This window comes from Ornithorhynchus anatinus, chromosome 3, assembly GCF_004115215.2.
Source record: "Ornithorhynchus anatinus isolate Pmale09 chromosome 3, mOrnAna1.pri.v4, whole genome shotgun sequence".
NCBI classification, from domain to species: domain Eukaryota; kingdom Metazoa; phylum Chordata; class Mammalia; order Monotremata; family Ornithorhynchidae; genus Ornithorhynchus; species Ornithorhynchus anatinus.
The window spans coordinates 71,868,193-71,891,372 of NC_041730.1; the positions used below are offsets into that span (position 1 = coordinate 71,868,193).

At 42.3% G+C, this 23,180-nt stretch overlaps 1 protein-coding gene across 1 annotated transcript in view; it reads right to left on the reverse strand.

Annotated features, from left to right (window-relative positions):
- Window positions 1–23,180, reverse strand: part of ATP8B1 (ATPase phospholipid transporting 8B1) — a 121,720-nt gene that overhangs the window by 61,096 nt on the left and 37,444 nt on the right. Inside the window, exon 2 of the mRNA XM_029060969.2 lies at window positions 2,540–2,742. Coding sequence (XP_028916802.1) covers window positions 2,540–2,720 — 181 coding nt within the window. The 5' untranslated portion in view covers window positions 2,721–2,742. The remainder of the gene's footprint in view (window positions 1–2,539; window positions 2,743–23,180) is intronic.

Here is a 23,180-nt window from a genome sequence, read left to right on the forward strand (position 1 = left end):
GACGGACTCCATGAATGTGATCAGTAGCTGACAGTCTGGAAGGGAAGCCTGTTTGCTCTTTACTTGCCTGAATTTCCAAATCACTCTGGTCTTACCTGCTAACATGTAATCAATTTGATTCTTTGTAATCTCATCTGGCCTCTTTACTATTAATTTCTTTTTTCCCCACCCTGGACCTTCACTTTCTTAATGAACAGACATTTGTGACTGTAGCAGATGGATTTCACCTCATTTCTGTAACTTTGGCCAAATCTACCATAAAACTGTTCTTGCTCATTACCTGGCTGATAGCCATTGTATCTTCTTTGACTTCTGTAAAAAACATTTCTAAGTTTTCCTACAAACTGTTCAATTTTCTCTCTCTTTACCAGCTGGGTTGAGCTGCATTCATACATAAGTTGTCATTTATAGATACTCAGGCTAAAGTGTTGTCAAATGTGACAAAGAATATCAATGCCTTCACTGAGACGAGCTGCCTTCTTTTAGATAAGAATACATATTATGTCTGTATGGACTATGTTGATAATGAACTTTCTAGATATATTTCTCTCTCTCTTTTTCCATTGTGTTTAAAACTCTGGGGACTATATTGAATTTACTATATCAATAATATCAGTGATTAACTTCTCTTCCAGATAGATGCCAGCAAGTATATCTTGTGATAAATTTACATGTTACATGAGACAATTTCCCAAGATGAGAAGTTTTCAGAATGATATAGGATCTACACTTTAGCTTATATCCCCCTGTTTTCATGGCCCAGTGGAAAGAATATAGGCCAGGGAGTCAGGAGGCCTCAGAAGCTCTGGGTTGTAATCCTGATTTTGCCACTTGCCTGCTGTGTGACATTGGACAGGTCTATAAAGCTTGCTGTGCCTCAGTTTCCTCACTTGTAAAATGGGGGATTAAATACTTGTTCTCTCTACCTTTTAGACCAAGAGTCCCATGCTGAAAAGTGACTATGACTGATCTGATTGCATCATACCTATCCTAACAGTACAGTGCTGGGCACATAGTAAGTGCTTATCAAATGAACAGTTATTATTGTTGTGCTATACCATTCTCAAGGTTGCATTTAGGTTGCTAGCCTATAACTACATAGGCCACTACACTTAACTAGGATGATTTCCAACAATAAGGGCAGAATTAGATCCCCTACTGCTCTGGATTCTAGCTTGATGCCTTCTCAGCCTGAACTTCTCCCACGTTGTGTTTAACAGTAGCCTAACAACCACAGACAAAGTGTTTAACAGACTTTTTTTTAATCCCATGACTTGTTAATTCTCTTCAGATAATCTTTTTTTTTTTTTTTTGCAGCTGCCAGCACCCAACTTTGGAAAGCTCAAATTTATATCCTCCTCAGAATTCTACCCTAACCCTGTTGAGGTTCCTTTTCCCAAATTTAAGAAAAAGGAATGGAGGTCAAAAACTTAAAGCATCTGAACTATTTTAGATTTTGGAAAGTCTAGAAGAATGAAGAACAAAAAAAATTAGTAAGAAAACATAAGATACTTTGAAAAGAAAGTTTTACTATCTGAATCAATAGCATTCATTATCAATTTTTTTAGATTTGCCTAAAGGCAAGAGTTCTAATTATATGTTATCTAGCTAGAGGGCCATCAAAATCTGACAAAAATGATTATTGAACCATTCTGAAATTACACTGTCAGACAGAAAGAAACATAATGTTATTTATATATTGAATAAGACACTTATATGAAGCAGAGAGTAGTGGTAGGAGGTATCATAGATCACTTGACATCTCTCAGTGTCTGGAAAGGACAGAGTGTCTATTTCTATATGTTATATCAGATCTTTGGTGAATCATGGTGAAGGTATGGAGAATGAAGAAGTTGGTCAATTATACAAGACCTGGCAGTCTTTCTGGATAATTGAATATGCAAATGTACATATCTATAATTTATTTACTGTCTCCCCCTCTAGACTGTGAGCTCACTGTAGGCAGGGAATGTGTCTGTTTAATGTTATATTGTACTCTCCCAAGTGTTTAGCACAATATTTTGCAAACAGCGTTAAATACAACTGAATGAATGAATCTGCTTCAATCTCTAAGATATGAAGGAGACATTAGAGTTGAGGGGGAAAAGAGGGAAGGATCAAATGCATTAACAATAATTGTTTTTCTTTTTCCTGCCATAGGAAGACCTAAAGGTTAAGGAGAGAGATAAACACTAATAGTTATTATGGATTTCCTAGCACTTAATTTATTCCTGGAAATACACGCAACTAATTCAAAATAAGCACATGGACAAGAGCAGGCTCTTCTTCCCTCTTTTGTGCCTCTACTCTCCCACTTTCCTAAAAAGGTCTCCTGGGTAGAAGGAGAGATATGATCAACTGTCTTATTAGAGTGCAATTGTTCCTCTCCCCTATCAGGGAGGCCTCCCAAGAATACATCAGAGAAGGGAGGAATGTGGATTAGTTTCATGTGTGGGTGGCCTCCATTGTGCTTTGTACATCTTCAGAGCTTTAGAGAAATTGAATCCAGAGGTAACTTCAGTTCCTCCTGCAACATTACCCTTTCTGAGTGTTTCCCGAGTCTCCTCTGTTGCCCTGTTGATTCTGTTTTGCTCGGGTTCCTCAGCTGGCTCTGATACTTCCAGTTCGTCTTCCGTTTCATCATCACTATAAGGAACCACCTCATCATTTGGCTGAAAGTCTTCCTCAAACGTAGTTTCCAAGTCTCTCTCTGAATTCATTTTGCTGCTAATCTGGAAGTACCTTGGGGAGGGGAAAAAAAGAGAGATTAAAATGTGGTGAATTTGCCCAGTTTTCCAAAATGGACTTCCCATGTGCACCCCTTCTCTCCAACCAAATGCTGAATTTTCTTAGCTTTCTGAGAATCCAGAAAATATCATCAATGATTAGTATTACAGTACTTATTAGCACATAGTCTGTGGTCAGTACTGAGTTTGGTAAAAAATAATTGGATCAGGCAGTGCCCTTTTCTCACACTGGGTTCCCAGTCTAAGGGGTAGATAGAGCAGGTTTCTTATCCCCATTTTACAAAAGATGACAACAAGGTCCAGAGAAGGTAAATGATCTGGCCAAGTTCATAGAATAGACCAATGGCAGAGTTGTGAACCCAGATCTCCTAATTCCCAAACCCATGCTCTTTTCACTAGGCTATGCTGCCACTGGGTCAATTGTGACTCAAAAATTCAAATATATCTTCATCATTTCTATCAATAATATTTACTGACTTATCCACTAGGTGCTGCTCACTCTCCCAAGTGCTAGAGAAAGTACAATAGAAGTAAAAGACGATATTTTTTTTCCCTTGAGAACTTTACAATCTATACGGGTAAAACTATTTCTCCTCTTGAAAGACAAATATTGAGCTCGTTGTGGGCAGGGAATGTGTCTGTCTGTTGTTATGTTGTACTCTCCCAAGGTCTTAGTGCAGTGCTTTGCACACAGTGAGAGCTCAATAAATACGAGTGAATGAATGAGAGGGGCCAGAAAAGAAAATGATCAGAGGGTAATTGAGAGTTCTAAACACAAACCTATACCAATATACTCATGAAGAAAAAAACTAAAAATATATTACTCTTCCCAGACACTGCGTGTATATCTCCCTCACTTTGCCCCCTCCTTCCTCTCCTCGCTTCTCTCCTTCTACAACCCATCCTGCATACTTCACTCCCCTAATGCTAATCTTCTCATTGTGCCCCGATCTGGCCTGTCTTGCTGCTGAACCCTGGCCGACATCCTGCCTCTGGGCTGGAACTCCCTTCCTTCTCAAGCCGGCTAAACAATTACTCTTCCCCCTTCAAAGCCTTATTGAAGGCACATCTCCTCCCAGAGGCCTTCCCAGACTAAACCCCACTTTTCCTTATCTTCCACTCCCTTAACTTGCTCCCTTTACTCTTCCCCCCCTTCCCAGCCTCACAGCACTTATGTATATACCTATAATTTTATTTGAATTGATATTTGTTTCCCCCTCTCTAGACTGTGAGCTCATGGTGGGAAGGATGTGTGTCTGTTTTTTGTGGTATTGTTCTTTCCCAAGTGCTAGTACAGTGCTCTGTACACAGTAAGCTCATTCGCTCTCACGGCTTTGACTACCATCTCTATGCAGATGACACGCAGATCTACATCTCCGCCCCTGTCCTCTCCCCCTCCCTTCAGGCTCGCATCTCCTCCTGCCTCCAGGACGTCTCCACCTGGATGTCGGCCCGCCACCTAAAACTCAACATGAGCAAGACTGAGCTCCTCATCTTCCCTCCCAAACCCGGTCCTCTCCCAGACTTCTCTATCACCGTGGATGGCACGACCATCCTTCCCGTCTCTCGGGCCCGCGATCTCGGTGTCATCCTTGACTCGTCTCTCTCGTTCACCCCACACATCCTTTCCGTTACCAAGACCTGCCGGTTTCACCTCTACAATATCGCCAAGATCCGCCCTTTCCTCTCCACCCAAACGGCTACCTTACTGTTACGGGCTCTCGTTATATCCCGGCTAGACTACTGTGTCAGCCTTCTCTCTGACCTCCCTTCCTCCTCTCTCGCCCCGCTCCGGTCTATTCTTCACTCCGCTGCCCGCCTCATCTTCCCGCAGAAACGATCTGGGCATGTCACTCCCCTTCTTAAACACCTCCAGTGGTTGCCTATCGACCTCCGCTCCAAACAAAAACTCCTCACTCTAGGCTTCGAGGCTCTCCATCACCTTGCCCCTTCCTACCTCTCCTCCCTTCTCTCTTTCTACCGCCCACCCCGCACGCTCCGCTCCTCTGCCGCCCACCTCCTCACCGTCCCTCGGTCTCGCCTATCCCGCCGTCGACCCCTGGGTCATGTCCTCCCGCGGTCCCGGAACGCCCTCCCTCCTCACCTCCGCCAAACTGATTCTCTTTCCCTCTTCAAAACCCTACTTAAAACTCACTTCCTCCAAGAGGCGTTCCCAGACTGAGCTCCTCTTCTCCCTCTACTCCCTCTGCCATCCCCCCTTCACCTCTCTGCAGCCTAACCCTCTTTTTCCCCTTTTCCCTCTGCTCCTCCACCTCTCCCTTCCCATCCCCACAGCACTGTACTCATCCGCTCAACTGTATATATTTTCGTTACCCAATTTGTTTTGTTAATGAATTGTACATCGCCTCGATTCTATTTAGTTGCCATTGTTTTTACGAGATGTTCTTCCCCTTGACTCTATTTATTGCCATTGTTCTCGTCTGTCCGTCTCCCCCGATTAGACTGTAAGCCCGTCAAACGGCAGGGACTGTCTCTATCTGTTGCCGACTTGTTCATCCCAAGCGCTTAGTACAGTGCTCTGCACATAGTAAGCGCTCAATAAATACTATTGAATGAAAAGCGCTTAAAAAATACCATTGAATGAATGAATGAATATCTTCCAGGTACTTATACATGACCTCATATAATTATAATTAACATTAACTCATTACCTGTCAATGTTCACACTATTATAATTATTACTATTATAAATTCATATAAAAGAATCAGCAGATCATAAACAAAAGTCTTGTTAAGGTTTCCTTCCAATGATATTCTTGCTCTGCATTCATTTTTAATAGTGAATTAACTAGACAAGGCAAGGCCTTGTTATTTTCTGTTTTGTACAGACTAGGACAAGCCTTCCCTGATTAATGTCCTTATAGCCTAAGCCACAAGAAACCAACAACCAACTCTTATATTTATTATATTATTATTTCCCACCCTAAGGCACTCTTGTATATGTTTATACAATTTTACATTCATCTGACTGCTCTCGTTATAAATATGTTTTATGTTTGTTTCTGTTAGAGTGAAATCAACTTGTGATAAGCAGCATAGCCTATTGGATAAAGCACGGTCTGGGAGCCAGAGGACCTGGGTTTTAATCCCAGTTTCACCACTTACTGTTTTACCTTGGACAAGTCACTTATTTTCTCTCTGCCTCAATTTCCTCAACCGCAAAATGGGGATTCAATAATTGTTATTCCTCCTGCTGTGTCTGTGAGCACCATGTTGAACAGGGACTGTGTCTGTCTTGGTTAACTTGTACCTACCCCAGCATTTAGAACAGTACTTGACAAATAGTAAGTACTTAACAAATACGATTTCTTTAAAAAAGGTATCTGGCACATCTTTGTTTTGCATTTCCCAAGTGCCTTTCTAGAATACACTGCACCACAGTACATTATACTAACACGTGCTTATTTTCAAGTTTGCTCAAAAACATAGTAACTGCAACCAATGGTAGAAGTAAAATTGAGAGATTTCCCTGTTTATGGAGAAAAACAACAAACTGAAAGGTTCTCAGCATTTCACTATGATTTTTTTTTTAAATCACCAAGAGTGACTGCAAGTGGCTCATAGGATCTATCAGTTCAGCTTCCACTTACCCAGATAGCCCTGGCCAGTTTACACCGACTGTTCTCCCATGAGATCCTGCAGCTCAAAATCTTGAATCGGAAAATTCAGAATGGAGGAAAATACCCTTCTGCATGTCCTCTCAAAAAGAACACACGCATCCAGCTGATTTCAAGTGCCGTGAGACTACATGGGTGAATGGCCAAAGAGATACACTCCCTGGGATTTTTCCAGGTTTGAAACTGAGATCATTAAAGATTAAGTCAACTATGAACCTGGGTGGTGGATGGAGGTGCTGAGTTTTCTAAATTCTGGAAAGTCTCCTAAATTCTGGAAACTCTACAGGGACTTCTACTGTCCCTGGCACCCTGTTGGGCTCAGTTAGTATTTGATAATGATAAGGATTAGCCTCTAGAATTACACTAGAGGGAAGCTGCAGCTTCTAGACATTTGACAGTCATTTTAATTCAAAGGAGACAAAGGTGGCATTGCTTAACATGATCTTCTGTGCTGGACATCTCCACATTCACAAGACCTACATTTGAAAGACTGTGACTCCCTCTGAGGCACAGGGACTGTGTACTACTTGATTACATTGGATCTACACCAGCACTTAGTTTAGTGCTTGGCAAACAGTAAAGGTTTAAAAAATAGCAGTTATCCCCTTTGAGTAAAGGCTACAGTAGTTTAAACCTGGAAAATCTGCATGTTGAGAGGAAGTTAAAATTTTGTCAGGATAAGTGCAGGATCAGGGATCTGAAAAGAAAGAGTAAATTTTAAAAAATAGCAGTTATCATACCATTTGAGTAACTGCTACAGTAGTGTAAACCTGAAATATCTGCTTATTGAGAGGACGTTAAAATTTTGTCAGGATAAACGCAGGATCAGGGGTCTGAAAAGACAGAGTTTATCTACTTCTCTGGCCAAACAGTACAGCAGATGCAACAGGATTATCAGACCAGCTAAGGAATGAAGGTGAGACAGGGCCTGACTTCTGCATGTTGTAAAATTCACTTGTGGTTGCATGTCTGGGTGGCCGAGGAGAGGATAGGAAGAAAGATGCGGAAGGGCATATCATTGCTCTTTCCCAGCACTTTGTACAGTGCTCTGAATGTGGTAAACATTAATAAGTGCTATTATTGCTTCTAAATATCCATCTCACTCCAGATTGCTGCACCAAGTCATCTATTTGTGGCTGTTTTCTACCAGCAGTTAGCAGCTACCATATTGTGTTTTTTTGTCTTTTGACTGCTTCTTCTGCTCTCATCTCACCTGCCATCCCCCTACTTCAGCTTTCCATTAAACAGTTTAAATGTACTGCTTTTACATTGTCTCCTCATACGCCATGATCGGTGAATTTGTACTGAGATGCATGCTGCTCCGATCCTGATAGAACTACTGCTTTATAGGGTAGTAATTACTGCCTTAAAGGGCTCATTATTGGTGAGCCTGTCTTGAGAAGCAGCATGGTGTAGTGAATAGAGCATGGATCTGGGAGTCAAAAGGCCATGGGTCTAATCCCGGCTCCCCCACTTGTCTGCTGCGTGACCTTGGACAAGTCACTTCACTTCTGTGTGCCTCAGTTACCTCATCTGTAAAGTGGGGATTAAGACTGTGAGTCCCACGGGACAAGAACTGTGTCCAACCTGATTTGCGTGTATCCACCCAGCACTTAGTACAGTGCCTGACATGTAGTAAGCACTAAATACAATTATTATTATTAATGTGAACTGATACTAAGGATTGACCACTCTGTGAGACCATCCCATGGATGCCACTGTGACTCTCTCATTCTATCTCCCTGCTCCCAAAGTCCCTGGGCCATTACAAATAATGACAACAATTATAGCATTTATAAAGTGCTTACTATGTGCCAAGTGATGGGGTAGATATACAATTATGATATCAGGCATATGATATCATCTGTCCCACCTGGAGTTCCCAATCTATTTTATCCCTGTTTTGCATACGAGGGAAATGTGGTCCAGAGATGTTTTGTGCCTACCAACTTTATTGTATTGTACTTTCCCAAGCGCTTAGAAGAGGGCTTTGCACACAGTAAGTCTTCATCAAATTCCACTAATTGATCAATGTGTCAGTATTTAATTAGCCACAAATATCTTGCTAAGGTTAACGGTATTCTAGCCATGTATTTTAATCATTACGTAGCCTGCTCAGAATACTAAATCAAAAATCATCCTACACTTTTAATCAAAAGAAAATTGGATAAACTCCTCCTATAAACTACTTCTTACAAGTCTGCTTAGACTTGTGTCAGTTGACTAATTACCACTCTTGTCAAACACTATCAGTGAATAGCAAAATGATATGTTAGACCTTGAAGTAGTTCATGTGAGGTACAGACTTGGAGAGTAATCATCCCAATCAAGTTCCCTTGCTGTAAGATGAGTATTACTGTTGAATGATAAATGTGCTTATGAACTTAGATCATAATGTGCCCTGGCCACAGAATACAGAAGAGAATGAAATGAGAGTGTTTGACTCTGGCTTTTTTTTTTGTCTTCTCTCTGTTAAGTCAGTTGCCATGTATTGCTAAGTAATGGGCTTTTCCAGGGGTTGAATGTGGTTTTATAGATTAGCTTCAGGAATAAAGCTCAGGGGACCACCTGGCCACATTATCCAAACAATAACATGTTATGCTCAGTGTTAAAATATTTTGAAATCGGATACCTTGATAAGCGAGTCAAGATTCAGTACAGTGTTTTCCCCACAGTAGGTACGCAATGAATATCAATCACCTTTGTATTTCACCCTCGTCTAGGCATTTCCAATCCATTCTAATGGGATGAAGATGCAAATCTTCAGATGATCACTGAATCGAGGTGGACCTCAGTAGTGCATACTTGAAAGGCAAAGCAAATCTAGACTTTCCATCCTTTTGAACAGGGTGGAGTCACTGAAAACTAGAACAAGGAGTTTTCTGTGATGGCAGCTTGGCCTTTGAGGTTGTTTTCCTCCTGGAATCTTTTATAGTTCAAATAGGATACCTTCGAAATCTGGCAAAAGGAGCAGAGCTCCGAATTTCTATAGGAGGACAACATAGTTGCTGTCTATATTGTTTATCGTTTATAGTTTATTGTAGCTAAGTTATTTTAAGGCTCACTGAGGGCAACAAAGCACTGTACCGATTGCCTCTCTGGAACTCATGTTTGCCTAAACCCTGCATTCTTGGCTCTTTCCTTCTGGCCTGTGATGTGCCAGATGCTTTGGGCCAGGGCGACCTTCAGAAAATCGCCTCAGGGTTTGGTTTGAAAGTGCCTGGGCCAGAAGCACTGCCTGCATAAACGGGAACTGGGAGGGAACACAGAGCGGGTTGGGTCAGGCCTCCTCCCCTTCTCACACAGTTCTCTCACAGAGTAGTTCAAACTCACTTCTATATGATTTCTTACAGAACGCTATGGGAATGTGTTAAATAACGATATATGGGATAGGAGAACAGAAAATGTTTCCCTGCCTCTTGGTGCTCAGATATGGAATGTGTCTGTTTATTGTTGCATTGTATTCTCCCAAGTGCTTAGTACAGTGGTCTGCGCAGAATAAACACTCAAAATATACAATTGAATGAATGAATGAAATATGGGACTTGCTAAGTGCTTACTATGTACCAAGAACTGCTCTAAGCACTGGGGTAGTTACAAGCTAATCAGGTCGGATACAGTCTTTGTCCCACTTGGGAATCATAGTCAATCCCCATTTTACAGATGAGGTAACAGAGGCACAGAAAAGTTAAGTAATTTGCTCAAGGTCATACAGCAGACTTGTGGAAGAGTAGGGATTAGAACCCAGGTCCTCCTGAGTCTCAGGCCCATGCTTGATCCACTAAACCACGCTGCTTCTTACTAATATCTGAAGCCAGTCCTGCTTAGACTGGGAGCAGGAAGGGGTGACTTTCTGGTGAGCTCCCTAACGGAATTCCATTACTGTTGTAAGACTCCGTGATCTGTGAGTAGAGAGGTAATGTTAATTTTGCTCTTGTCTTTAAAGCAGTCCTGCTTGAGGCTGCTTCAAGGTACTGTTTACAATAATTGGCTTTGCCTAAGAATCAGACATTTCTTAAAATACTTCCCCATCATCAATTTCTACATCTATTGCATGGACTTTTGCTATCATGCTTACATTTTCACTGACTTTGATTTTATTCCTGGGATCCAGAGGAGGATCAAGAATTTTTTATGGTGAAGCTTGATTAATAAATGTGGGTTGTGAGGTCAAATACATAGAACAGTGCTTGGCACATAGTAAGCGCTTAACAAATACCATCATCATCATCATACATACCGTTAGCTTAGAAAGCTGAGCTCTCCCTGCCCCCACCACCTATTGTATTTGTTTAATGAGAATCAGTGCAGGCGCTGCATGATATGCTAGAGAAGTAACTTGTGTATTGATAGGATTTTCTTAATTTTTAAGTGACCCTTCATACTCTGTTCTTCCGCTCTTTGTGCTGTCATTTCAGTCTCTGGAACTTTCCCTCTCCTAAAGGCATACTATCCTGAACCCAATTATACCATGTGTTAATTGCCTGGAAGATTTGTGAAGTGCAGATTCCTTTTAATGACTTGAAAGAATGTTCTCTTTAAATACACATTTCCTATTCAGACTGTGCACTTGCCAGAAGATGTTTCGATTAGACTTCCAACTTAAATATAGGCTTTACATTTAGGGCATAGTTTTTGGGTTTTTTTAAATCAACTTCCACTCTGTAATGTATTCATTTAGTGTGAATCTAAGGCATGCTTTGCCAATTCTTAAAACTTTTAAAGGAGGCCAGAAATGCTATCATTTTAAACTCCAGCTATCCCAGGCCTGTGCTCTTTCCACTAGACCACACTGCTGCACTTGCTGTTCACACCACCCTCAGCCCCACAGCACTTACGTACATTTCCATAATCTATTTATTCATTTTAATGTCGGTCTCCCCCTCTAGACTATAATTTCCTTTCATTCATTCATTCAGTTGTATATATTAAGCACGTACTGTGTGAAGAGCACTATACTAAGCACTTGGGAAAGTGCAATACAACAATAAACAGTGACAATCCTTGCCCACAATGAGCTCACAGTCTAGCTGGGGCAGAAAACACGTTTTCCAACTATTTCTCCTTATGGGCAGAAAATGTGTTTACCAACTATTTGATTGTCCTCTCTCAAGCAATTAGTTCAGTGTTCTGAACGCGGTAAGCACTCAATAAATACCACTGATAGATTGCCTATTTTGCTTCAGGCAGTTCCACACTTTAACCCACTCAGGAAGAGGAGAATTAATCCTATTTCTAAAGTCCTGGGAAGAAAGGTGATCCATTTTAGTCTCTAGCAAACTTTTCAATTAAAGAAATTCTTCCTTATAGTTAACCTAAGATGATCATGTCACAGCTTAAAATCACTTTCTCTCATTTAATTTTCCGTGTAGATGGAGGCAAGATCAGAATGTTTGTAGCAGCCATTATCTTGCTAATGTTAAAAGCACTAAGTACTACTTTCATAAATGGCAAGAACGGTACAATGGTATTTTAATACATCTTTTGTCCTAGACTCACAACATGCAGTAGTATGATCTTTAATATATTCCAATAAAGGAAAAGTCCAAGGCATCACACATTAATCTCTTGTTTATCTATCTCAGCCAGGACAGAAACAAAAACCCATGGATAATTGAAAAGTAGACTCAGGCCACGTTGGGGCCCCACCCAGCTTGGTAAAGGTAGTAGGTGATGCAAACATTTTCCAAATGCGGGTGTTTTATCATTATCTGGCATGGATGTATTCATTTAATTTACAGAGTAATGAAACAATTGGACAATGTTGTATTGTACTGTACTTTCCCAAGAGCTCAGTACCGTGCTCTGCACACAGTAAGGGCTTAATAAGTATGATTCAGTGAATTGAATGAACAATCTAATTGAAAGGAAGAGCAGAGTAACTAAATGGAAAGAGCATGGACCTGGGAGTCAGAAGACCTGTGTTGTAATCCTGACTCTCTGTTCATTGTTTGCTGTGTGACCCTGAGCAAGTGACTTCACTTCTCTGTGCCTCAGTTTCCTCAACTATAAAATGGGGATTAAATACCTATACCTCCTCCTAGACTGTGAGCCTCATGCACGACAACCTAATTAATATGTCTCTACCCACTGTTAGAATAATGCAGGACACATAGTAAGTGCTTAACATATCATAAAAAAATTTCCAAAAAATTGACACAGCTCATCCTCAGTAGCACAGTCTTGACCACAGCTCATTGTGGGCAAGGGAATGTGTCAGTTGACTGTTACATTGTACTCTCCCAAGCGCTTAGTACAGTGCTCTGCACACAGTAAATGCTCAATAAATATGATTGAATGAACGAAGCTACACGTACAAAGGCTGTCCTTTATTATGCTGCTGTTTGTACTTACTGGTTCTGGGGCTTTGAATGTGAAGGACAGCTATAGGCACTCAGTTATCCCAAGAGAGGGGGGCCTGGTCTCAAGAGTCTGTGGCCATTGAATCTAAATGCTTGTCCACCCTTTGGGGAGTCTGGGTTCATATGTGCTGATTTTTCATTTGGGTTAGAGAGACGATATTTTAGAGGGGATGGGGCAGACGCAGATGACAAATAGCTAAAAAACCAGAAAGCTACATTTTGAACCTTTAAGATCCAAAAGGAAATCTGGATCTTGGTTTGAGTAAGGCTGGGCATCCAGGCCGTTTCTCCCAACTTCCTTGGGGAGTTGGCACCTATGTTCGGGTTGGATCAAACCCAAGTTGGCCAAGCCAGTGGGAATGACTGTGGGCAGGGAACTGTGTCTGCCAACTCTGTTGCACTGTACTCTTCCAAGTGCTTAGTACAGTGCTCTGCAAGTAAGTGCTCAATACCACTGACTGATTGCTATTCACCGATATAAGAGAATAACCCTCCAATTGTAAGCTCCTCCAAGCCAGGCAGTGCTTCTGTTGTTCTCCCTCAAGGGCCTGCAACAATTAATATCCCACTGTTTGTCTCCACTATACAGACACACTCTGACACTGCACTCATCCTTAGTATGTTGCATAAACCAAAATAGGATGGAGGGAAAGGTGAGAAGGAAAGTGTAAAAATACCAGACACTCTTCTGAAAATATTTGCCTAAGATAGAGCTTCCAAGGCGCACATAAAATGTGAAAGCAGTCAGCACACACACTCCTCTTTCACGGGTGCAAGACCAGGTGAAGGTGGGGATGAAAGGATGAGACTGCAAGAGTGACACCTGGGTTCACGAAAATGCAGATGTTCATGATGGAGTCTATCAAAAAAGATGGATGAATCTCGGTCCTGAGACTTCAGGACTGAGAGCTTTCAGGAGGAATAAGGAGCTGATCATAGAGCTAGGGGTTTGTTTAGTACCTATTGTGCTCTCTCTTTCCTACAAGTCCTGTGTCCACTGGGATATGGGTGCTGGTGATTTGTTGGGCAGGGGTCCTCCGGATGGCAAAGACCATGCAAAGATGTTTTTCCATGGCAATTCATTCATTCATTCATTCAACTGCACTTATTAAGGGCTTACTGTGTGCAGAGCATTGTACTAAGCACTTGGGAGAGTCCATAACAACAATAAACAGACACCTTACCTGCCCACAACGAGCTTACAGTTTAGAGAACCATCTTATAGTCTAGAGGTAATCCCACTTAAACTAACTGACCACAACATGATGATGATGATGGTATTTGTTAAGCGCTTACTATGTGCCAAGCACTGTTCTAAGCGCTGGGGTAGATACAAGATAATCAGGTTGTCCCACGTGCGGCTCACAGTCTTAATCCTCATTTTATAGATGAGGGAACTGAGGCCCAGAGAATTTAAGTGATTTGCCCAAAGTCACACAGTTGATAAGTGGCAGAGCTAGAACCCACAACCTCCGACTCACAAGCCTGTGCTCTTGCCGCTAAGCCAGACTGCTTCTCAATAGCGATGCTGTGCTGAAGTGCCTTGTCCCAGCAAAGCAGCTGCCCTGGTAGCCACAGCATTAGGTCATTTGGCCTGTCCATATCATAGGCCTGCCTGCCCACCCTAGGTGGTTCTTCACTCCGAACCCTTGACTACTAATGGCCTAGTCTCAGAACTACAACTCAGGACTTCTGATTCTAAGAGAAGGGCTCTTTCCATTGGATCAGCAGCAGCTTGTTTAATTGCATATGAAACAGGGTATATGGGAGAATAGAGACCAATGTGTGCAATGGAAGGAACTGATTGCTGGTAAGTGTAAGTCCTATGACTCACTCTTTATTATCAATCATATTTACTGAGCACTTAAGAGTGTGCAGAGCAGTATACTAAGGACTTTTTAAAACACTTATTATGTGACAGGCACTTTACTAAGTACTGGGGTAAATTCAAGATAATCAGGTTAGACAAAGTCCATGTTCCATGTGAGGCTCACAGTTTTAATCCCCATTTTACAGATGAGGTAACTGAGGCACAGAGAAGTAAAGTGACTTGCACAAGGTCATATAGCAGACAAGTGGCGGAGCAGGGATGAGAACCCAGGTCCTCTGTCTCCAAGGCCCATGCTCTTTCCAGTAGGCCCCACTGCTTCTCACTAGCACTTGAGAAGGTGCAATATAACAGAGTTGGTAGAAATGTTCCCTGCCCACAAGTAACTTACATTCTAGAGGGTAATACTTTTCCTTGGGGGTAGGACAGTGTTTTCTTTTTGTCCTATGTACCCCATTTACTCTCCCCACTACCCGTTACTGATGCTTTTGCGATCTAAAATGCCAAGACCATAATAAACCATTTAAACCATTAAAGAAAGCATTTAGAAGAATGTGCGTGTGTGTGTGTGTGTGTGTGTTGTGTGTGCGCATGCAAACATATGCACACATATCTGTTGATAAATAGTCCCTGGGTATTTTTGACTACCTGGATAGAGTGTATTTTCCAGTCAACATCTCCAGCCCTAATCTCTCTCCTTCTGGGCAGTGTCACATCTCCTCCTGCCTTCAAGACAGTTCTACTTGAATGTCCTGCCATCACCTCAAACTTAACATGTCCCAAACAGAACTCCTTATCTTCCCACCTAAACCCTGCCCTTCCCCTGACTTTCCCATCACTGTATACAGCACCATCAACCTTCTTTTCTCATAGCTCCATGACCTTGGCATTATCCTTGCATCATCTCTCTCACTCATCCGATATATTCAGTCTATCACTTAATTCTCTCGGTTCAACCTCCCCAACATCACTAAAATCCACCTTCTCCTCTCTATTTAAACCGCTACCATGTTAATCCAAGCATTTATGCTAATCCACCTTGATTACTGTATCAGCCTCCTTGTTAACCTCCTTGCCTGTCCCCACTGCAGTCAGTACTTCACTTTGCTGCCCTGGTCATTTTTCTACAAAATGTTCAGTCCATATTTCCCCACTCCTCATTTTTCTACAAAATGTTCAGTTCATATTTCCCCACTCCTCAAGAACCTCCAGTGGCTGTCCATTCACCTCAGCATCAAACAGAAACTCCTTCCCATCAGCTTTAAAGTACTCAATTACCTTGCCCCTCCTAACTCACCTCACTGCTCTCCTAATACAATCCAGCATGCACACTTTGCTCCTCTATTGCCAACCTACTCACTGTACCTTGATCTCATCTATCTGGCCGCCAACCTCTCACCTGGGTCCTGGCTTTGGGTTGGAACTCTCTCTCTCTTCATACTGACAATTACACTCCCACCCTCAAAGCCTTACTGAAGGCATATCTCTCCAAAAGGCCTTCCCTGACTAAGCTCTCCTTTCCTTTTCTTCCCACTCCCTTCTGCTTGCCCTGACTTGCTCCCTTTATTCATCCCCCACCCCCAGCTCCTCAGCACTTATGTACATATCTGCAATTTATTTATTCATATTAATGTCTGCCTCCCCCTTTAGATTATAAACTCATTGTGGCAGGAAATATGTCAGTTATATTGTACTCTCCTAAGTGTTTAGTACAGTGGTCTGCATGGTAAGCACTCAATAAATATGATAGATTCATAAACAATTTACTAGGGTTAAAATATCATCCAATTGAAGCTTGTATTTATGAAAATAGAGTACTTTTTTATTTTGTAAAAATCCTTTCCAGGAGGCACCTTTTTATAAGTAAATTCAGGAAAATTAATACTGAAACAAGTGTTTCTTTTTGACTTATCAGATTTAACAAAAGGTAAATAGATACACCTGAGTTTTTTGTTCCGTTCAGTTCCTGGAGTAAAATATTTACTATCCCTGTTCCTACTAAGGTGACATTTTCCTTAATTCTATACACCAGTGGGTTACCATCTAAGCATCCCTGACATCAATCATTCAACAGAATGAAGTTCCGGATCACCTGCTGGATTGTCCAGTTGTTCAACCAGAAGGGGAGTTCGAGGTTTTTTCCCTGTGAAGTTTGAGATGGGGAGGAAATCCAAGTGTACTTTGTCTTGGTCAAGAAGATATTACAGTTTGGAGAGATGGTGATAGCAGGATGAGAAAGAGATTTCAATCAAATGATCATACATATTGAGTGCTTAAGCCTGCTCCACCACTTCTCTATTGTGTGACCTTGGGCAAGTCACTTCACTTCTCTGTGCCTCAGTTACCTCATCTGCAAAATAGGGGTTGAAACTGTGAGCCCCACATTGGACAGGGAATGTGCTCAATCTGATTTGCTTGTATCCACCCCAGTGCTTAGTACAGTGCCCGGCACATAGTGCTTAAATACCACAATTATTATTATTATTATTATTACTGTGTGCAGAGCACGGTACTAACTGCTTGGAAGAGTACAATAAACATAGCAGACACATCCCCTACCCACAATGAACTTACAGTCTAGCCAAGGAGACGGACATTAACATAAATAAATACATTACAGATAAGTGCCGTAGGGCAAGAGGATGAATAACGGGAGCAAGTCAGGGCAAGCAGAAGAAAAGGAAATAAGAGCTTAGTCAGGGAAGTCCTCTTGGAGGAGATATACCTTTAATAAGGATCTGAAGGTGGGGGAGAATAATTGTCTTCAATAAGGATCTGAAGGCGGGGGAGAGTAATTGTCTGTCGGATATGAAAAGGGAGAACATTCCAGGCCGGAGGCAGGACCTGGGTAGTAAGATAGATGAGACTGAAGTAAAGTGAGTAGGTTGGCATTAGAGGATCGAAGTGTGTGGGCTGGGTTGTAGTAGGAGAGTAGGGAGGTAAGGTAGGTAGAGGCAAGGTGACTGTTTAAAAGCCAATGATAAGGTGTTTCTATTAAATGCCGAGGTGTGTGGGCAACCACTGGAGGTTCTTGAGGAGTGAGGAAACACGGATGGAATGTTTTTGTAGAAAAATGATCTGGGCAGCAGAGTGAAGTATGGACTGGCATGGGGAGAGACAGGAGGCAGGGAGGTCAGCAAGGAGGCTTATACAGTAATCAAGGTGGGAACACATTAATGCTGGGATTAATGTAGTAAGTAGCAGTTTGAATATATTTTAGCGATGATTTGAAGGTTTAGTGGTAGACTGAATCTGTGGATTGAATGAGAGAGATGACACAAGGATAATGCCACGGTTATGGGCTTGTGAGTCAAAAAGGACAGTGGTGCTGTCTACAGTGATGAGAAAGTCAGGGGAAGGGTAGGGTTTGAGTGGGAAGATAAGTTGTTCTGTTTTTTGACATGCTAAATTTGAAGTGATGGCCGGACATCCAAGTAGAGCTGTGCATGGCTCAGTGGAAAGAGCCTGGGCTTCGGAGTCAGAGGTCATGGGTTCGAATCCCAGCTCTGTCACTTGTCAGCTGTGTGACTGTGGGCAAGTCACTTAACTTCTCTGTGCCTCAGTTACCTCATCTGTAAAATGGGGATTAACTGTGAGCCTCACATGGGACAACCTGATTACCCTGTATCTACCCCAGCGCTTAGAACAGTGCTCTGCATATAGTAAGTGCTTAACAAATACCAACATTATTATTACTGAAGACAGAAAGAGATATAAGACTGCAGAGAAAGACAGAGATCAGAGTTAGTGATGTAAATTTGGGGATTAAACAAGATCAACTACTTCGGGAGGGAATCACATCCATTCAATTTGTGGTCCGGAAGATATTTCTTTAAAGAAAGCACCTGAAATCGATTTATCAGTTGTCTGGAAATTTTGGCTGAAATCATTCGATGGTTGTTTATTGAGATGTCGGGTGTTCATCGTGGGCAGGGATCATGTCTACCAATAGTTTGGGGCTGCCCCAGGGGATGCAGTGAGGCCCCTCTAGGCTGTAAGCTCATTGTGGGCAAGGAATGTGTCTGTTTTTTGTTGCAGTATACTGTCTCCAGCGCTTAGTACAGTGCTCTGCACACAGGAAGTGCTCAATAGATATGAGTGAACGAATGGAAGTTGGGAGTAGAGGAAACAGTTGCTGGCCTCTCCTCTTTTCTCTTCCCTCTCCTCAACCTCCCTCCCCGAGTCTTCCACTTCAGGAAATGTGATGTAATGCCAAGAGTCTGCCCCATTCCTCCCATTCATTCCTGATGCCCCACAGCCCAAGCAGCTCCTCCCTCTGCTCACTCTCCTGCTGAAGCTCTGAAATGGGTAAAGCTGCCTCGTTCCAGGCCCAAGCGGGCAGAAAGCTTGGTCCGTCCCCCAGCTGCCATGACCGGCAGGGTCCCGTGAGTATCTCCCTTCCCTGAATAATCCAGAGCTTGAAATGGGGCTGAATTTTCCATTGCTCTTGGAATAGACCCATACCTGGAAGATTAGGAGATTTACAAGCTGTAAATGGGACTGTTTACTCCAGGTAGAAGAGGAAAGCTCTCAGAAACAGCCAAGTACAAAAGTAGCAAGTGAGATGTGAGGTGGTGAAACATTTTCAGAACACTTCTCCATCAGGAGGAAGAGAATGGTGTCCTGCTGGGCTGGGGGCAAAGAAGACTAGATACATTTGGTAGATCCTGCCCCCTGGAGACTGGCAATCTCTAATGGATAAATAAATTGGCATACAGAGCTATAATGGATAAATAGAGAGGCATACAGAGATTGGACAAGTGGATAAGGTCTGTTGAAGGAATGGGTAAGTGAATGAAGCCTTTTTAAATTACCTTGCAGGGGAAAGGAAGGATCTGGGTTGGGGAAGGATTGGTTGAAGGGGATTGAGGAAGGGATATGAGCAGGAGGTTGTTGTCTGCTGAGTAGGAGGAGTGGATGGGTGTTGGGTGACGGAGAAGGGAGAGGAAAGGATAGGCCTGGAGGTTTGCACCCTCTGCTGGGTTACCTTTCTCCTAAGGCTCCTTCTGGAGGGATCACAAATGGGAAACCACAAGAAACAACTGAAAAGCAGCACGGCCTAATAGGCAGATCAGAGATCTTGTAGACTGTGAGCCGTTGTTGGGCAGGGATTGTCTCTGTTGCCGAATTGTACAATCCAAGTGCTTAGTACAGTGCTCTGCACACAGTAAACGCTCCATAAATATGATCGAATGATGAATGAAGGTGGTAGTTGAAGCTATAGGAGCGAATGAGTTCAAGAAGGGAGTGAGTGCAGATGGAGAATAGAAGGGCACCCAAAACTGTACACTGAAGGACTCCCACAGTTATGGGATGGGAGGCCAAGGAGGGTCCTGTGAAAGAGTCTAGAATAAGCGGCAAGAGAGATAGGAGGAGAACCAGGAAAGGACAGTGTCAGTGAAACTGAGGTTGGGTAATATTTCCAGGAGAAGGGCGTGGTCGACAGTTTCAAAGGCAGCTGAGAAGTGGAGGATTAAGATATAGTAGAGGCCTTTGGATTTGGCAAGGAGGATATCACTTGTGACCTTTGAGAGGGTGGTTTCTGTGGAGTGATGGGGAGAGAAGCCGGATTGGAGGGGGTCAAAGAGAGAATTGGAGGTGAGGAATTTGAGAGAGCAGGTGTAGACAACTCACTCGAGGAGTTTGGAGAGGAATAGGAGGACAGAGATTGAGCATTAACTAGTAACTAGAGCATTAACTAGGGCAAGGGAGGGTTTGGTTTTTTTAAGGATAGGGAAGACAGGGGCATGTTGGAAAGCAGTGAGGAAGAAGCCACTGGAGAGCAAACAGTTGAAGGTGGCAGTTATGGAAGGGGGGGAGGGAGAGGGCAAGTGTTTTCATAAGGTGTGAAGGGATGGGGTTGGATGTGCAGATTTGGGGGTAATCTCTCTATAGGTAGCAGTTAAAAGCATATGAACAGATGGATTTGCCAAGTAAGTGTTAGCATACAATTCAAGTTAATACCTAGATGCCACAAAAGCAGATAGAGCAAGCTGCAATCATATTAGGGCCCTCTAAATGCGGATCTGGGCTCCCACTTCTTTAACACTCTTTCTTAGGGTGCCACAGGAGGAAATTAGGCAGTGGTGGAAACCGAACCTCCGCCTTGGAGAGCCCCCAGGCTTCATGTCTAAAATTCCTTAGCCTTCTCTGCCTGTTTCTAGCCAGTTACCCTCTATCTAAATTTTCACACCAATAGATTAAGGATTTAGAACACAATGAAAATAACAAAAAACTTGAAAAAATTGGGGCTTCAGAGAAGCATGGCTTCATGAAAAGACCCCAAGTCTAGGAGTCAGGAGATCTAGGGTCTAATCCCAGCTCTGTCATTTACCTGCTGCTGACCTTGGGTAGTCATTTAACTTCTCTGGGCCTCATTTTCCTCATCTGTGAGCATGTAAATAAGATACCTGCTCCCTCTCCCCCTTAGACTATGAGCCCCTCATGGGGCAGGGACTGTCTGACCCCAGTGCTTAATACAGATTTTATCAAGTACACCCACTTTTTCCTCATACGAGACAGCAGACTCCTTGGAGTGGGGATCATAATGGCAACTCTATTGTACTGTGCTCTACCCGTGGTAATGCTCAGTAAATACCACTGATTGATTGGTTTCCAGGGTGGTAATGTTTATAATGTGCTTCTCATTCAGTCTGGTAAATAGTTTTCAGTTTATACTATCTAGTGTTTTATTCAACTTAAAATTGCTAGTCTATTCATAAAAAAAACCTGAATGTTGAATACAAACGTAAGTGAGGATTTCTGTTTGTTTTGATTACTTCTTACAAAGTGAGTTGTGTTTTGAGTTTATTTTCATATTTTCATCCCTTAAAATCAGGTTCTGTGGGAGTTTTAATAAACACTCTACTTTTTATTTGCTTTTAATTACTAGTTATTTTCTGGATTGACCCTTTCAGTTCACCCAAATGGCCACCACCCTGATTTAGACACTGACCATATACACCAATCTATGGTACTTATTGAGTGCTTTCTATGTGCAGAGCATTGTACTAAGTGTTTCGGAGAGTACAATAAAACAGAATTAGTCCAAATCCTGGATAAAAGACTGTATTGGTTTCCTCACTGGCCTTTCTCCTATTTTATGCTTTGCACCTCTCCAGTATTCTCTAAATTCTGGTGCCTAGAGCTGGTAAACACTTGGGAGAATGCAAAACAACTGGTAAATATGATCTCACAAGGAGCTTCTCTGGACTAGATCACAAGGTCCTGAGGGCAAGCATTACATCTCTTCTTTTATTGCACTCTCCCCAAATGTTAGTACAGTGTTCCACACACTGGAAGAGCTCAGTAGCTATTCGTTTGGCTGATGGGACAGGAAAAATAAAGGAAAGGAACTGTTTGGGAGTTGGATCGTTCCTTAAAATTCCCCATGTCTGGCTCTCTCTACCTCTCTATGGCCTTCCTGGTGCTAAATGCTGATCGATCAGAAACACTTGCAAAGGAATTCTGGTTAACCAACTAACATCCTTGCTGTGCTTATAGAGTGTTCTTAAATATTTTAGGCATACTTTCAAATCCGAGAGTAATTTAGTTTACATACGTTGCTCCTCCCTGAAGTCCCAGGTTGGTTTTGTTATCCCATTTTACATAACAAGAGAATTAGGAAATCCTGTAACTTCTTTAGCAATACACATGGTTATGAAGGGTTATCTCTTGCAAATGTTTTCAGGTTCAACTCTCCTTAGCATTACCAACTGTCACATAGTATATGACCCCAGTGTAGCCTGGAAAGAGGTTTATGTTAGTTCTAATTGTGAGTGACAATACAAGAACTGAGGGGCAGTTCTCCTAAATTAAGCATGACATATGCTCTTTACTGGGTATGGCCCTAGAGACTCTGTTCTCAAGGAGGTTTTGTTGCCTAGAGGAGAGGATGGGAATGTGGAGAAACAAGAAATACACATGTGTTTTTAAGGGAAGGAAATACAGGTTGGGGGCAAAGAAGAAATTAGGCGAAATGCAATACAGTTTTAGTGCACAATTTTCAGGGAGAGGTCTGAGGGTGACATCAATCATTGCTTAAAGACACATGGGAATTGTGGTTAGTTTTTTTTTCTTTAAGAACAGAACATTCCTCAAGAGCAGAACCCATTGCTTCTGGTCTCCAGCATATCCATCTGTATCAGACTAATGTAGAATTGCAGTTGCTAGTTTATGCTTTGAGGAACTTGCCCTCATCTGCTTTGTTGACCTGATATCTAGTGCAGAGCTTAGGAAAACCATAAAACAAATGAAGAATGGTATGAGCTTATATAATGTGATAGGAAAAAAAGGAAGCCCTATTGATATACTTTTTAAACCGAATGAACAATTTTTCAGCCCTACTTCCTTTTGAATGTCCCATGATTTTCCCTTACTTGTATTTCTTCTCCCTCAAAGTCCCCTGACTGTGTAAGTAAAGGAGGGGCCAATCTGGTCTAAGACCATCAATCCAGCAAGCCTAGAGAGAAATATTTTTACTCCTACTTTCCCGTAAAGGAAACCGAGGCTCAGAAAGCCTCTCGACTGTAAGTTTGTTATGAGCAGGGAACGTGTCTGCTAATTATGTTGTAATGTACTCTCCAAAGCACTTGGTAGAGTACTC